Source organism: Aotus nancymaae, unplaced genomic scaffold (genome assembly GCF_030222135.1).
Source record: "Aotus nancymaae isolate 86718 unplaced genomic scaffold, 86718_ANA_hifiasm-v0.15.2.pri h1tg000108l, whole genome shotgun sequence".
NCBI lineage: Eukaryota > Metazoa > Chordata > Mammalia > Primates > Aotidae > Aotus > Aotus nancymaae.
The window spans coordinates 35556142-35572372 of NW_026988523.1; the positions used below are offsets into that span (position 1 = coordinate 35556142).

At 53.3% G+C, this 16231-nt stretch overlaps 1 protein-coding gene across 5 annotated transcripts in view; it reads left to right on the forward strand.

Annotated features, from left to right (window-relative positions):
* Positions 1 to 16231, forward strand: part of SEMA4A (semaphorin 4A) — a 30556-nt gene continuing 14325 nt past the window's right edge. Inside the window, exons 1-9 of one of the 5 annotated variants that reach the window (XM_012449844.2) lie at positions 1 to 18; positions 7488 to 7655; positions 9373 to 9533; positions 10964 to 11026; positions 11287 to 11385; positions 11617 to 11722; positions 13270 to 13386; positions 13990 to 14114; positions 14276 to 14448. In XM_012449844.2, the coding sequence (XP_012305267.2) occupies positions 7517 to 7655; positions 9373 to 9533; positions 10964 to 11026; positions 11287 to 11385; positions 11617 to 11722; positions 13270 to 13386; positions 13990 to 14114; positions 14276 to 14448 (983 nt within the window). In that variant the 5' untranslated portion in view covers positions 1 to 18; positions 7488 to 7516. Of the gene's footprint in view, positions 19 to 2542; positions 2693 to 4613; positions 6703 to 7061; positions 7080 to 7487; positions 7656 to 9372; positions 9534 to 10963; positions 11027 to 11286; positions 11386 to 11616; positions 11723 to 13269; positions 13387 to 13989; positions 14115 to 14275; positions 14449 to 16231 lie in introns of those variants that run through there. The other 4 variants (XM_012449843.2, XM_012449842.3, XM_064370782.1 and 1 more) reach the window with 4 other exon arrangements.

Sequence of the window (16231 nt, forward strand, 5' to 3'; positions counted from 1 at the left end):
TCCACTTCTGGGCTGGGGGTAAGGCTTCAACGTGGTGGGAAGGGGGACTGTGGTCCCTGGTGTGGGAGGGAGGGATGGGATGCCAGGACCCTGGGACTACAGACATGTCTGTGGGTCAACTCCAGTGGACAATGCAGGGGGTGGTCCTCTGGCCTCGACTGGGGAAGGGGCAACCTCAGGGATCTTGAGGGGCATATCCTAAGGAGCAGGATGCCTGGGTCTCCTCCCTCCACTCCCCCATCTCATTTCCCCAAGACCTTCATTTTCTAAATTCTGTCGGCTGTGCCTTGCTCCCCTGCAATCAAAGACACAGGGCCCCCAACACCCCATCTTCTGACAGGTAGGGAAATTGAGGCTAGACAAACCAGAGGAAATAGAATTATATATGCTGCAGCAGGAGAAATGGAGATTAGCTTGTGGAAAGGCTCTCTCTCCCTCTCCAACTCACAGAACTGCAAACGGGAGGCCTGGGTGTCCAGCTCACATCAGTGAGTTTCTAACTATGGCTATGGCCACCACCCCAGACTATGTCCCAACTCTCTCATCAAGACCATTTAGGTCTTTCTGGAAGTTTGGACTCTCATATGGCAAGGCCAGGGGAGGTCCCTGAAGTCTGACTGGGTGACCTGGATTGAAGTGGGGCCAGGTGGGACCTGCAGGCTCCCGCATTCCCTTGGGTTATTTCAGAAATGCAGCTCCTTCCTTCTCTGCTACAGAGACTGGGCCCAATTCCCCTAAAAGGGAAGAAAATAGGGGCAGGGACCCAAGGATGTCCAATGCGGGTGTGAGGGCTTCCTGCAGCTCTCCCGCTTCCTTCCTGTTACTGCACTAGTAACAGGACTAGTAACAGGACTGTAGGGTCCTCTACACCCCACCATCTTAATCTCAATTTCTCCCCATGCTGCCATGTGTCTCAGTCCCAGGGGAGAGAAGCCTGGACAAGCAGGCCCTCTCTGAGTCCCCGCGGCCAAGGTGCAGTGGGGCAGCGAGGTGGAGGGTCAGGAAGCAGTGGGGACATGGCGGCCCCGCTCGGGGTCCACTTCTGCTTTCCGCGCATGCCATGCCCTTCTTGCCTCACCCCAAGGCTAATGCTCAACCGCCACTCCAACTCAGACCTAAAGGGGAACCAGTCTTGGTCCATAAAACCTTCTACCCGGGGCAGACACCGGCACGTTCATTTCCTTCCTCTTATAGTTACTGTGAAGACTGCTGGAGCCACGCTGCTCCCAGGTGGGCTGAAAAGCCGTTATTTTACCAAGGGGAGGCAGAGAGGGCAAGTGCCCTGCCCGACTCACACAGCAGGCTACAGGCCTCCAGGCCTGGGACCCAGGGCCCTTGTCCCAGACTCATGGTGCCTTTTCTAGTGCCCCTGCCAACTGAGAGAGGAAAGCCTGGAAGGGGCTTTTTTTCTTTTTTCTTTTTCTTTTTTTTTATTTTGAGACGGAGTTTCTCTCTTGTTGCCCAGGCTGGAGTGCAATGACGTGATCTCGGCTCACCTCAACCACCGCCTCCAGGGTTCTAGCAATTCTCCTGCCTCAGCCTCCCAAGTAGCTGCAATTACAGGCGTGCACCACCATACCCGGGTAATTTTGTGTTTTTAGTAGAGTTGGGGCTTTTCCGTGTTGGTCACGCTGGTCTCGAACTCCCAACCTCAGGTGATCTGCCCGCCTTGGCCTCCCAAAGTGAGGCTGTGAGCCACCGTGCCAGGCCTGAAGGGGCTTTCTCAACTCCTCATTTTACCAACGAACTTAGGGCCCAGTGGAGACAGAAGGGAGCTCTAGTAACAAGGCTGTTTAGGATCAGGGCTGTGAGAGGGTACAGGCTCGGCCCCCAGAAAGGCGCCACACAAACCTCTGCCTGCCTGTGCTCCTCCCCAAAGGGGAAATAATCCAGCTCAGTCTTCTTTCTCTATGCCCATCTAGTCTAGACTCTTGGAAAGTCCTCTGAAGTCTGCCCCCTACCCTTCCTCCTCCAGCACAAACCTTTCCCTCTTAATTAGTCTTGGAGGGTGTTAGCTAGAGAAGGCTTCTGGGGCAGCCACCTTCTTCTCAGGCAGCTTAGGAAGGAGAGGCAGAGCCTGAACGCAGCAGTGGATCCCCTCCCTAGAAGTCAGGATACTGTGATAGGAGAGGGCTCCTTGGGTTTCTTGACAGAGGCTGTCCCTTGACTTATCTGCACAGATATTTGTGAGTTCACTCGTATCCTCATTGGCAAACTGAATTTGCATGGGGCTGGGCTGTGTTGCCCCGGCATATACACAGTTCCCGGGAAAGAGGGAAACCCAGAGGAACTGGCCGTAAAGGAGAATTGGCCCTGTCTGACCCCCTGAACCCAGCTGGGGACATCTGCATCATGGAGCCTGCTGAGGGTGGGTAAGGGAGCTGAGTGGGGACGGGGGCTACTGTACCCCCCTTTCACCTCCTCCCACATCTGGAGCCCCTCCTCCTCCACACGTGTGAATCCAGGAGCCACAGAAGGTGGGGCGCAGTGGGACACGGGTAGGAGGAGGAAGAATATGGGGAGATTCTAGTCCCTCCCACTTAGAGATGCGGTCGCCATGGTGACTGAGGACCAGTGAGGCGGGATGGGGTTGAGGATGGGGGTGGGGGTGTGGCAGGGGCTGAGGCACTGGGAGACCGGAAAGCCTGGCATTCCAGAGGGAGGGAAACGCAGCGGCATCCCCAAGCTCCAGGTAAGGGAGCGGGAGAACTGACAGACAGTTCTGAAGGGAGAGGGCGGGGCCACTGTCTGGTGCTGGCTCTGCCCTAAGGAAGGGGCAGACAGAGGGGTCGGGCCATTGTGTGTGACACTCAGCGCAGCCTTCCAGCGCTAGTCAGACTGGAGGAGGGGACCTAGGAAGCTCTGGGTAAGGGGTTAGGAGGGACTGAGCTGGCGGGAGGCAAAAATGCTGGGAGACAGTGGGGGTGGGAAGAGGTGGAGGGACGCTGGGGGTGTAGAGGCTTGGGGACGTCCCTAGTGCCTACACACGCTAGGCACTCAATAGATACAAGTTGACTTGACTTGCTTGTGATCATAACAAGAAGGCAGATTGGGGCCAGGGCAGGTGGAGCTAAGTATGGGAAGCTGGGAAGCAATGCTCCTCAGGACTGGGCTCTTCCGTGGGCTGCCCCTGAGGCTGAAAGGGAGAAGGAGGCGGGGGAAACTGGACCTGCCAGATCCTTGGTGAAGCCAACAGTGGCTTCTCTCCTGGCTCTAGGAGCCGCTCCTTTAGTGAGGCATCCGTGCTCTGCAGGGGCGCAGAAGAGACTGAGCCCCTGGGGCTGGTTGAAGCTCAGAGGTAGCATGGAGCAGGGGCGGGAAGTAACCTCTTCAGCTCCCCTCCCACCTCCACTTCTAGACCTTTCCTCTGCACAATAAAAGCTGGCAGGAAGGGGCTACCGTTGGATGCTATGTAGAGGCTGCAGGGGAGGAGCTGGATCCTGGCAGGGTAGAGGGTGAACTCAGTGTTGTCATGGCAGGACCCAAGGCTTGTGGAGAAATGGGCTGGTGGAGGTGGGGGGGAGGGGGCGGGCACGGTGGCTCACGTCTGTAATTCCAGCACTTTGGGAGGCCGAGGTGGGTGGATTACCTGAAGTCAGGAGTTCAAGACCAGCCTGACCAACATGGTGAAACCTCATCTCTACTTAAAATACAAAAATTAGCTGGGCATGGTGGCGGGCGCCTATAGTCCCAGCTACTGGGGAGGCTGAGTCAGGGGAATTGCTTGAACCGGGAAGGCAGGGGTTGCAGTGAGTTGAGATTGCACCACTGCACTCTAGCCTGGGCGACAGAGCAAGACTCTGTCTCAAAAAAAAAAAAAAACAAAAACAAGAAAGAAATGGGCTGGGGAACCCTCAGATCGGCTCTATGAAAATGGCACGGCCCCTGTGGGCAGGTCCCTGAACATCTGACCCCTTCCCACTATCGCCCGACCTGACCTGCTGCCTGACGCCAACCCCAGCCAAAGTACTTCCTCTCCTTGGCCTTGGCTTCCTCATTCGTATGGTTGCCAGGAGGGCTATGTCTGAGTACCTTGTCAGCCCTGAGCTTCTTTGATGCTGTGTGCAGGACCTGATATATAATTTGTGGGGCCCAGTGCAAAATAAAAATATGGAGCCCCTTGTTTAAGTATTATGAGGGCTTTCAACAGGGCAACAGCAGAGCATTAAAGCCAGCGTGGTCCTTCTGAGCACGGGCCTCCCGTGACTGCACACGTCTTGTACCCGTGAAGCCGGCCCTAGCTGGGGCCCTGCCAGCTGAAGCAAGGGAGACGGCAGTGGGGCTTGGGGTCTGACTGCAGAGGCTCTGGTGTGAGGGGTGCAATGCTGGGGGCAGGTGCCCTTCCAATTAGGCTCTTTTTGACCAGGAGTCCTTTGCAGAGGCGGGGGGGGGTGGTACCTCACAGTCTTCCTTTAGGGAGGTTTCTGTTCCCTCTGAAATGCTTTATTGACCCAAATAAGTGTGCTCAGAAGGGCCACACTTGGAGCCAGGCACGGTGGCTTATATCTGTAATCCCAGCACTTTGGGAGGCCAAGGCGGGCAGATCACTTGAGGTCAGGAGTTCGAGACCAGCCTGGCCAGCATGGTGAGCATAGTGAAATCTCATTTCTATTAAAAATACAAAAAAATTAGCCAGGCTTGGTGGCACGTGCTTGTCTGTCGTACCAGCTACCTGGGAGGCTGGGGCAGCAGGAGAATGGCTTGAACCTGGGAGGCAGAGGTTGGAGTGAGCCGAGATCGTGGCATTGCATTCCAGCCTTCCATTCCAGCAGGTGACAGAGAAAGACTCCGTCTTAAAAAAAAAAAAGAGAGAGAAGAAGAAGAAGGGGCACGCTTGGTTTAATGCTCTGCTCTTGCCCTGTCGAAAGTCGTCCTCAGAAATCACCCCAGAGATCTCGTTTCTTCACCTAGTGTAGATAAAGCTCACCACCCTCCAGCCCAACCTTGCCTTTTCTATCCAAGTGGCCAGAACTGTTTCCTAGACGGGGGCAGGAGGGAGGACTGAGGGACGAGGATGCTGTAGAGTCTGTGTAGCTAAGACATTTGCTATTGAATGAGGCTGATCTGAATTTAACTTGGCTTCTACCTGTGTAACCTCCCTTCTTTATCATAAAGTGGGATTATGGCGGTATCTAGCTGCTAAAATTGTTGAGAGGACTAAAGTCTGGTAGTGTGAACTATTCATATTGGCTAGAGGGGCTGGGGAAGAGGACGTCTGGAGCTGGGAGAATTCTGGATGTCTGGAGGAAGAACTGGGGGCAGGACATGGAGTCTGCCACTTCCAGGATGGTGGGAGTAGGGCACCAGGCTGGGAGTGTAGGGCTGGAACTCTCTCAGCCTCCCGTATCAGAACTCCTCCCAGTGACCCAAATAAGCCAATCTGTTTAAGCAGGGAGGCCCAGGGGCAGATTGGCTTCCCAAATCTGAGCTGGGGGTTGGGGAGACACAGAAGGTAGGGTCTGAGTAAACGGGAGTTTCTCTTGATTCTAAGAAGCTGGAAGGGCCCTGGCAACCAGTCTCTGGGAGAGTCTGGGGGAGTCCTAGGCAAGTCTTGACAGAAATGATTGTCAGGAGGGTTATGTCTGAGATCAGTCCCTGGGGAAACTGAGAGATGAAAGAAGGCTGAGTAGCTCAGATGAGGAATTGTAAGGAGTAGCATGAGCTGTAACATCCCCCGAGTTGGCTGGTGCTGTAGCAGGAAGGATGGAAGTTACACTATTGGAAGGACTTCCTGCCAGGGAGGAGTGCGCGTGTCAGATAGAAGTGGATTATTTATTAGAGGTGGATTAACCCTGGGATGTCTGTGCTCTTTAACCTGCAGTCAGCTGACCGCGTTGAGTGGGCAGGAACCTACCCACTTTGTAGGCCATGGAGTTCTGGGCGTTGGATGCCTCATTAACTCTGCATTATGAGGCTCCCTCTGGAGCCTCTGGGGAGAGGTGAGCAGCCAGCTACCTTTGGGGGTTGGGTGCCTCCGAAGTGTGGTCAGTGAGCATGAGTTCAGATGGGAAATGTTCTGGGCTTCCTACTGGCCTGATGCCAAAGAGTGATGGAGATTAGACTACAAGGGGGACTTCCTCAGCAAAATCACAGATAAGAGCCTAATACAATTCTTTTATTTTTTTCAAAAGATTATGGCCCAGTTGAGAGTGGGAGGTTTAAAGGTTAGATCACTGCAGGGACTTTCCAGTAGGTAGCAGTGGAGAGACCCCACCTTGTGGATAAGTGAAAAGAGGAATGTGTCATGTCCCCTATCTGCGAAATCTGAAGCAGGGGAGAAACCGCTGCTAGGCTGGTTAGACTGGCTGCGACATGATGGAGAGGCAAGGAAATCGCTGAAATGACCTAGAAGGGACTCAGACTTTCTGGATGGACCGAGCAAGAGGAGGGAGAGAGAAGTGTATCTCTTGTGAGGAGGGTGAACCTCTTTTTATTCCCTCTCAATCCACCAACTTCCGCCCAAGCCAGGATCTGTCACAACTCGAGAGGTGGAAATTCCGGTTTCCCTGGCCTAGAGCTTCCAGTGCTGGCTTTGGCACGATGGGCACCTGGAGGGCTGCACTCCCGTTCCAGCCAGGCTGAGCTTTCTGTCTCGTGCCTCTGGGGCCTGGGAACCCTGCTTCTTCTTTCTCCTGAATGGCACCCCCGCCCTAGAATCCAGACACCAGGTTTTCCACTGTGGCTGGTTCAAGGGTATGTGAGGTGAGATGGGTGACTTGGGGTGGGTGGTCTTGGGGAAGATTATGTAGACAGGCCCAGGGAGGCAGACAACAGGAACAAGAGACAAGGGGGCCGGGGAGCTGCAGAGGCTGGGGGCCGGCCAGCCACCCCGCCCAGGCTGCTCCCCGGGAAATGCTGATAGCCAGCTTGGCGGGATGGACTCTCACCTCCCTGGAAGAATCGGGCCAGGCGGGCCTGAGTCTCAAAGACCCTGAGCCCAGCTGGGGCTGGTGGGGGAGGTTAGAGCAGACCAACTGAAACCTGGTCTGCCCACCTGGGTCAGAGCTGAGTATGAGGCACAACGTGTCAACAGATCTGAAAGTGACAGGAGAGGAAGGGCTGAGGAATTTGTATTTTGGGTACGGGAACCTGCTTCCCAAAACGTCCCCTGCCCAGAGCCAGGCAACGATTTGGGCTTGGGCTGTGAGGAGAGGGAAGGAAAGGAGGAAAGGCAGGAAAGACTTGTTGAGAGTCAGGCAAGAAAAGGGCAGAGCAGAACTGTCGGTGAGAAGACAGCAGAAGAGGCAGGATGGGGGACACCTGGGCTCCTCCCCAGAGGTGACAATGAGGTGACAGGCTGAGGCCTGAAGGGTGATGAAAGTGAGACTCTCTTAGGGCCCTTCCAGATGGGGAACCTTCCCTGCCCTAATGCCCACCCCCCACCAACACACACACACTTCTGCTGCCTGGGGCTTTCTGATTGGTCCCCAGGGGGGATGTGGTAAGGACAGCTCACCCAGAAAGTGCCCGGGTGCCTGTTTCCCCAGAGCTCCCTGGTGACAGCCTGTGGCTGAGCATGGCCCTCCCAGCCCTGGGCCTGGACCCCTGGAGCCTCCTGGGCCTTTTCCTCTTCCAACTGCTCCAGCTGCTGCTGCCGACGACAACCGCGGGGGGAGGTGGGCAGGGGCCCACGCCCAGGGTCAGATACTATGCAGGTAAGTGTCCGACGGCAGGAAGTATGGGGATAGCAATGCAGAGCTGGAGGAGGGTGGAGGAAGGAGAGAGGAACAGAGGAGGGGAGAAATGGACATGGAGAAACAGACTCAGAGAGAGATGCCAGGGAGAAACAGGGGGCTTCAGAGAAAGAGAGACACAGCCAGAAATAGAAGTCCAAATGGAAAGAAAAGCCGCTTGAAGCACAGATTGAGGAAAACAGGGGGCCATGCATGGGGCCAGGGGCACCGCTTCTTCCAGTTCTCCAAAGTTGGTGATTTTTCTTTTCTTCCTTAAATATTGCTGTCACCGAGCTGGGCACCTCAAATCCCTAACTGCTTTCACACTCCCAGGTACCCCAAAGTCAAGGCCCATGCTAGAAGACCATGTGTAGACCCAGTGACCCAGGGCATGCCACACCCATGCCAACCACATAGATCACGCTGGACCATACATACCATGTCCAGGACCGTGGGATGGCCGGTCAGAGAATGGGCCCTGGAATACACACACAAGCACAGCCTGGCTGGTTTCTTACCGAGACTGTGGAGGCTGCTGGCCCCCTCACCTCCAGGGAGAAGATTGAGGAAAGGACATAGATCATAGATGCTGTAGGATTTGTAGGTGGCTGGGCGTGGCTGTGTCTTTAGCGTCTTTCTGGGGCAATTGGTAAAGGAAATGTATATTGCCCATTGATGGAGAGACCTCCTCTGTGTTGGGTGCCGGGCATACAAACACGTATGAGCCTCAGCCCCTGCGCTCAGGTGTTCACAGTCACAACAGGGAAGCACATGAGCAATCAGACCATGAATACAGGGTGATCTGTTCAGTAACTGAGGGGTTTATGCAGCTCTGGGGGAGGCCTGGCCTCCAAGAGATGCTTGTCCCTGAGGCCTGCCCTTCCAGCCTGCAACTGCACCATATTCCCCAACTCCTCCCCTCTGTCCTGTGTAAGATTCCCTGAGCCTGCAAAGGTATCAGTTAGCTAGTCAGCCTTGTCACTAATGCAACAGTGCAAGTGCTAATGAGAGAGGATCTGAGGAGCTTCTTCCTCCTTGCTGATGCTCCAGTGGGACAGGAACATACACCCCCACCCACCCCACCATGCCAAGGTCATGGAGAGGACCTAGGTGAGCCTCCCACACCTGGCTCACCATCCCTGCCCAGGTGACATCGAGGCATGCCCACACGGATCTTTGAAGAAAAATATTTCCTCTCTGTTCATGGTGATTCTACTGGTGGGAATTTCCTTTAACAGAAGAGGAAGAAAGCAGGGGTGGTTGGGTGGGTGGCGAGAGCGACCCTCTGACACACAGCCTCCTGTCTGCATGTAGCTTTCCTGCTTGCGGCTGCCAACACTTTCCTGCCTGTCTGTCTACCTGCTGCTCCCCCTCCTAGTGAGGACCAAGGTGTCCTCCCCACGGCAGCCCTCCCTGTCCCAGGCCTGGAAGAGCATCCATTGTACCTTACTTTATTTCCTGTCCCCATTACCCTGTCTCTGGCTGACCCTCTCTACTGTGGGCTCAGCACACAAAGCTCTTGTGGCTGCTGGCGGGGTAGGGTGAAGCGGGGAGCTGCTGGCAGAAGAGAGAGGGTCTAGTTGCCAAGGCCTGGGGAGCACACTCAGGCAACCCTTCCCCTTCCCCCACTTTTATCTCAGGAGTCAGCTGCCTGCCCACCGACTGCTCATCACTCTCTCCTTCTCACTACCTCCAACAGGAGATGAACGTAGGGCACTAAGCTTCTTCCACCAGAAGGGCCTCCAGGATTTTGACGCTTTGCTCCTGAGTGATGATGGAAATACTCTCTATGTGGGGGCTCGAGAAGCCATTCTGGCCTTGGATATCCAGGATCCAGGGGTGCTCAGTCTAAAGAACATGGTGAGGAGTCAAGGGATAAAGAGTATGGGCTGTGAGCGAGGAGGGGGTCAGCAGCTGCCTTGGGCTGGGGTGCCTATGCGTGCATAATAGCTCAATTGCTCTTATCTGGAATCAGCAATTCTCTTTATATATGTATCTTGACAATACAACAGACAGGAAAGATTATTGTGGCCTCACTTTTTTTTTTTTTTGAGATGGAGTCTCACTCTGTCACCCAAGCTGCAGTGCAGTGGCGTGATCTTGGCTCACTACAACCTCTGCCTCCTGGGTTCAAGTGATTCTCCTGCCTCAGCCTCCCAAGTAGCTGGGACTACAGGTGCATGCCACCATGCCCAGCTAATTTTTTGTATTTTTAGTAGAGATGGTTTTACCATGTTAGCCCCAGGATGGTCTCGATCTCCTGACTTCGTGATCTGCCCGCCTCGTCCTGCCAAAGTGCTGGGATTACAGATGTGAGCCACTGTGCCTGGGCGATTGAATAATATTGATTGCAAAAATGATTGATATGGAAATCCCTGACATATTAAAAAAAAACACTGACTCAAATCATACGAATAATTTGATATCCAGTCACTAGTAGAAATCACTGATGCTTCTGTGTCTTAGTTACCCTATTAATGGGAACAATGTGAGGAAGGAAGGAAGACAGGGAGAGACGGTGCTAGCCATATACCGACCACCTCCATGGTTCGTGTGTCCCGATGTGTAGTCTGCTGATCACCTGCATACACGAGATGCTGGTTAAAAACGCAGATTCTCAGGCCGGGTGCGGTGGCTCATGCCTGTAATCCCAGCACTTTGGGAGGACAAGGCAGGCAGATCACGAGGTCAGGCGTTCGAGACCAGCCTGGCCAACATAGTGAAACCCCATCTCTACAAAAAATACAAAAATTAGCCAGGCATGGTGGTAGGTGCCTGTAGTCCCAGCTACTCGGGAGGCTGAAGCAGGAGAATTGCTTGAACCCGGGAGGGTTCAAAAAAAAAAAAAAAAAAGCAGATTCTCTAAGGTGTGACCCAGGAACCAACATTTTAAACAATTCCCCCAGGAAATGTGTGGTTTTACAACTGCTGCCATGTATAGCATGCTTCGTGTTAGGTGTTTTGTATATGCCACCTGGTTGTGGTTGTGTCTACTACCAGTAGCCTATGAAATTGACCACAATCTCTCAGTCAGGAAATGGCCAAGTCTAGATTTAAACTTGGGTCTGTCTGTTTCCTTAGGCTGTGTTCAATCATGGAGCTATGTCTGGTATCAGTATCATCTGAGTAATAGCCATCGTCACAAACTGGTGTTATTCCTGCCATCAGCGTATCACTAACCACCATGCCTGCTGGTGATTTCACTTTAGAGTAGAGAAGGGAGGCAGGTCACAGCTAGAACTGAAGACCTTATTTCTTTAAATCTTGCCCTCCCAACTCCCCACTTTCAGATACCATGGCCCGCCAGTGAGAGAAAGAAGAGTGAATGTGCCTTTAAGAAGAAGAACAATGAGGTAAGTGGAGGTGGGGGAGTGGGGGCTCGGGGTGGAGAGCCCTGGCATCCTTAGACCATCCCTGGATGACCTCAGGTTGAGCGGCAGTGGAGGGTATTTGTTTGCATGGTTATCTCCTGGATTCTGTTCTACAGAGAGAGACAGGGACTGCCCACGCATTACCCAGCCTTTCTCCTCACTAGGAAGTGAGGGGGCAGCCTCTGGGGGCCCAGGAATTTCAGGCAAGTGGCCTGGAGACCTGAATTCTCTGTCTCCCTCAGACACAGTGCTTCAACTTCATCCGTGTCCTGGTTTCTTACAATGCCACCCATCTCTACACCTGCGGCACCTTCGCCTTCAGCCCTGCTTGTACCTTCATTGTGAGTTCTCTGGGGTCCAGCACTTAGTCCCCAAGCATCTCTTCTCACATCAACCCCCGCCTTTCCTCTGCAGCTCTGGAAAACTCTGCCCTTCCAGATGCAGGACCCTCATGAACGTCCTGGCCCCAGACCGATTTCCCTCTATGTCCCATTCCCTTCCTTCCTCAAGCCCCTCATTTCCCAGATGTGAGACCTTGGCGTTCTGGCCCCCCAGCCTCTTTCCCCGTTTAGGAACTTCAAGATTCCTACCTGTTGCCCATCTTGGAGGACAAGGTCACAGAAGGAAAAGGCCAAAGCCCTTTTGACCCCGCTCACAAGCATACAGCTGTCTTGGTGGGTGAGTATCAGGTTTCCCAGTTCGTCCCAACATCTGCTTTCTCCAGTCACACTGTGAAATACGGAATATTACAGAGTTTTCCAAAAGGCAGGGGAAGCTGGGTGTGGTGATTCGTGCCTATGGAACCAGTCATTTGGAAGCTGAGGTGGAAGGATTGCTTGAACTCAGGGGTTTGAGTCTAGCCTGGGTAACACAGTGAGATCATCTCAAAAAAAAAAAAAAGGCCTCGGTGGCTCACGCCTGTAATCCTAGTAGTTTGGGAAGCTGAGGTGAGTGGATCACATAACTGCAGGAGTTCGAGACCAGCCTGGTCAACATGATGAAACCCCATCTCTACTAAAAATACAAAAATTAACCAGGTGTGGTGGCGTGCGCCTGTTGTCCCAGCTACTCAGGAGGCTGAGGCACAAGAATCACTTGAACCCAGGAGGTGGAGGTTGCAGTGAGCCGAGATCTCACCACTGCAGTCCAGCCTGGGAAACAAAGCAAGATTCTGTCTCAAAACAAAACAAAATAAGAAAGGCAGGGGAAAGAGAGAGAGGGAACCCACCCAGAGCACAAGATCAGAGGGAGAATTAGGCACCCCAGCCACGAGCTCCTGCTGAAATTGCCACAAAAGAGGTGGAAAGAGATGCACGTGGAGGGACACAGAAGCACGAGGGTCCGGGATGTGTGAACACTTCCTCTGGTGCACAAGGCATTGTGCTGGGTAGTATAGGAATTATAAACAAGAAATTAGGCTGGGTGCAGTGGCTCACACCTGAAATCTCAGCACTTTAGGAGGCCGAGGCAGGTGGATCACTTGAGCCCAGATGTTTGAGATCAGCTTGGGCAACACAGCATAGTGAGACCTTGTCTCTACTAAAAAAACAAAAACCACAACAACAAAATTAGCCGTACAAGTGCCTGGGATCCCAGCTACTTGGGAGGCTAAGGTGAGAGGATCACTTGAGAAGGTCAAGGTTATGGTGAGCTGTGATGGCATCATTGCACTCCAGCCTGGATGTGAGCAAGACTCTGTCTTGAAAAAAAAAACAAGAGAGAGAAACCATGTCTCTATGCACTACTGGACACCACCTATTACAGACTTCCCACCTGGCTTCCTGGAGGAGATGGCCTTCGGCTTTTCAGCAGGACCTTGAAAGATAGGTAGGCAGATGGCAGGGAAGGCATTCCAGGGAGAGAAGCGTAGGACTCAAGCTGTGGAAGTGGAAAACACGGTCACCTTCCAGGATCAATAAGCGATTCAACTTGGCCAGTGGTTCAGCTAGGTATGTGAGCGAGTAGCCACAGAAAGGCTGGAAAAGTGCCCAAACACGGAGGGCCACACGGGACTGCCATCTGCCATTTCCTGTGGCGAGAGGAAGCTAAGAGGGGTGCTTGGTGAGGGGGCGGAGCTGGGCTTTGGGGCTCCCCAGGAAGGTGCAGAACTGATGCAGGGCCCCCCCCCGAGACTGATATGGATGCCAACCCCATTCAGAGGCAGGTCTGTGGAGGGCAGAGGAGCGCTTCAGCCCATCAGATCTCTCTTCTCTCCCCCACTCTAGATGGGACGCTCTATTCTGGCACCATGAACAACTTCCTGGGCAGTGAGCCCATCCTGATGCGCACACTGGGATCCCAGCCTGTCCTCAAGACCGACACCTTCCTCCGCTGGCTGCATCGTAAGGACCTGACCCCTGCTGGCCCCTTTCCTGAGTCCCAGAGACCTGGCACTGCGAATTGCTAATTCATTCAACTCTCATTTATGGAGGGTACAATGTGTGCATTACTGTTAGGCACAGGGGATACATACCAGGGAAGACCAAGTTCCGGCCCTTTTGAAGCTTTCGTCTTATGTAAATACATTAAAGAAGTACCAGTCTCCTGTAGTGGATATCAAAAAAAAAAAAAAAAAAAAAGGAAGAAGAAGAAGAAGAAGTACCAGTCATCCCGCCCCGCCATTTTTGTTTATTTATTTATTTATTTTGTGGTGGAAAAGGTGGGGTCAAGGGAGACAGAAGACTAGGATCCTTATCAAGTCCTCTCTCAGCCCTCCGTGGCTCTGGTTCCTTCTCTGTGAAAGGGTGACGTGTGGGGTCGGGATGGTGGATGAGGTAGGAGAGATGGTCTGTGTTCCTTCCCACCTCTAACGCTACCCCTCGACAAGCTGTGGGACCCGAGGAAGCCTGTGTCCTGGCCTCCAGGCCAACCCAAGGGTTTTCACCCAGGCAAACCCAGGGCATCTAGGGGCTCAGTCCCTAAGCCAATCTGCCTCTCCCCCGCAGCGGACGCCTCTTTCGTGGCAGCCATCCCTTCGACCCAGTTCGTCTACTTCTTCTTCGAGGAGACAGCCAGCGAGTTTGACTTTTTTGAGAGGCTCCACACATCCCGGGTGGCTCGAGTCTGCAAGGTAGGCAGCCTGGGCGGGAGGCGGTGCTAACTGGAGGAGAGCCAATGGGGAGATGGCAGGGGTGGGACTGAGTGTTGGGCGCCCAATGAGAGCGGGGAGCAGGGAGCGGGGCGGGGACTCGCGGGGCTTGGGGCGCTCTCTGACTCTCCCTGTGTTCCCAGAACGACGTGGGCGGCGAAAAGCTGCTGCAGAAGAAGTGGACCACCTTCCTGAAGGCCCAGCTGCTCTGCACCCAGCCGGGGCAGCTGCCCTTCAACGTCATCCGCCACGCGGTCCTGCTGCCCGCCGATTCTCCCACAGCTCCCCACATCTACGCAGTCTTCACCTCCCAGTGGTGAGCAGCAGGGCTGGACCATGGGGGCTGGACACGGGACCTGACGCCAGTAAGGCTCTAGCTGGTGAGCAGAGGCAGAAATTGACATGAGCCAGCGCCTATTCAGCACTTTCACATAGGAAGGCATTAAATCTTCACCACCCCTCAGGAATTTGACTCATGCCCTTTTTGTAGATGGGAAAAATAAGGCTCAGAGAGGTTCTGACTAGTTTATATTCCGCCTAGTTCCAAAAGGGGTAGGAAGCATTTTACAAAAAGCAAATATTAAAATCAATAAAATGGATGAAGAAATGGGAATAGGCCGGGCGCGGTGGCTCACGCCTGTAATCCCAGCACTTTGGGAGGCCGAGGCGGGTGGATCACGAGGTCAAGAGATCGAGACCATCCTGGTCAACATGGTGAAACCCCGTCTCTACTACAAATACAAAAATTAGCTGGGCATGGTGGCGCGTGCCTGTAATCTCAGCTACTCAGGGGGCTGAGGCAGGAGAATTGCCTGAACCCAGGAGGCGGAGGTTGCGGTGAGCTGAGATCGCGCCATTGCACTTCAGCCTGGGTAACAAGAGCGAAATTCCGTCTCAAAAAAAAGAAAGAAAGAAAGAAATGGGAATAAAGGAAGAGTATGAGAAGCTAGGGATAAGTCCAACACACTACAAATGCTAGTCATGGCCGGGCGCAGTGGCTCACGCCTGTAATTCCAACACTTTGGGAGGCTGAAGTGGGCGAATCACGAGGTCAAGAGATTGAGAACATCTTAGCCAAAATGGTGAAACCCCGTCTCTACTAAAAATACAAAAATTAGCTGGTCACGGTGGTGCACCCCTGTTAATCCCAGCTACAAGGGAGGCTGAGGCAGAAGAATTGCTTGAACCCAGGACGCGGAGGTTGCAGTGAGCCAAGATTGCACCACTGCACTCCAGCCTGGCGACAGACAGAGACTCTGTCTCAATAAAAAAAGAAAGAAAGAAAGAAAGAAATGCTTGTCATAAGATGTAGTATAGTCCCTGAATGCGAGCCACAAAATTTTTTTTTTTTTTGAGACAGTCTCACTCTGTCGCCAGGCTGGAGTGCAGTGGTGCAATCTCAGCTCACTGCAACCTTCACCTCCTGGGTTCAAATGATTCTTCTGCTTCAGCCTCTGGAGTAGCTAGGATTGTAGGCACCCGCCACCACGCCCAGCTACTTTTTTGTATTTTTAGTAGAGATAGGGTTTCACCATGTTGGTCAGGTTGGCCTCCCAAAGTGTTGGGACCCGCCTGGCCGCTAGCCACAAATTTAGCTCTGCACTTTTTTTTTTTTTTTTTTTTTGAGACGAGTCTGGCTACATTACACAGGGTGGAGTGCAGTGGCACCATCTCAGCTCACTGCAACCTCCGCCTCCCGAGTTCAAGCAATTCTCTGCCTCCCTGCACTCCCTAATGGCCAGGGCAGAGAAACACCATCTGTATCATAAGATAAAAATAAAGCCATTGCTTGAAGGTTGAGAAAGGTTAACCGATTTGTCCAAGGTGCCCCGGCCGTGGTCTGGCACCACGGTGTTTAGGTACCTGCTGACAATGTGTCAGGTCCCAAAGGTATTTGGGGTGAGTGGGGTCTGGTGTCCACAGGATCAGAACTGAGAGCCTGGTATATACAATAGTCAGGTTCAAGAGAGCAGGATAAACAGACTTCCTGTCTCCACAGTCCAGGCTGAGGGATTAAAAACAGTCTGGTAGGAGTAGCTCCCATTATATGGACAAGGAAAATAAAGCTTAAAGTTGCTGTCTTGTCCAATCTCAAAAAA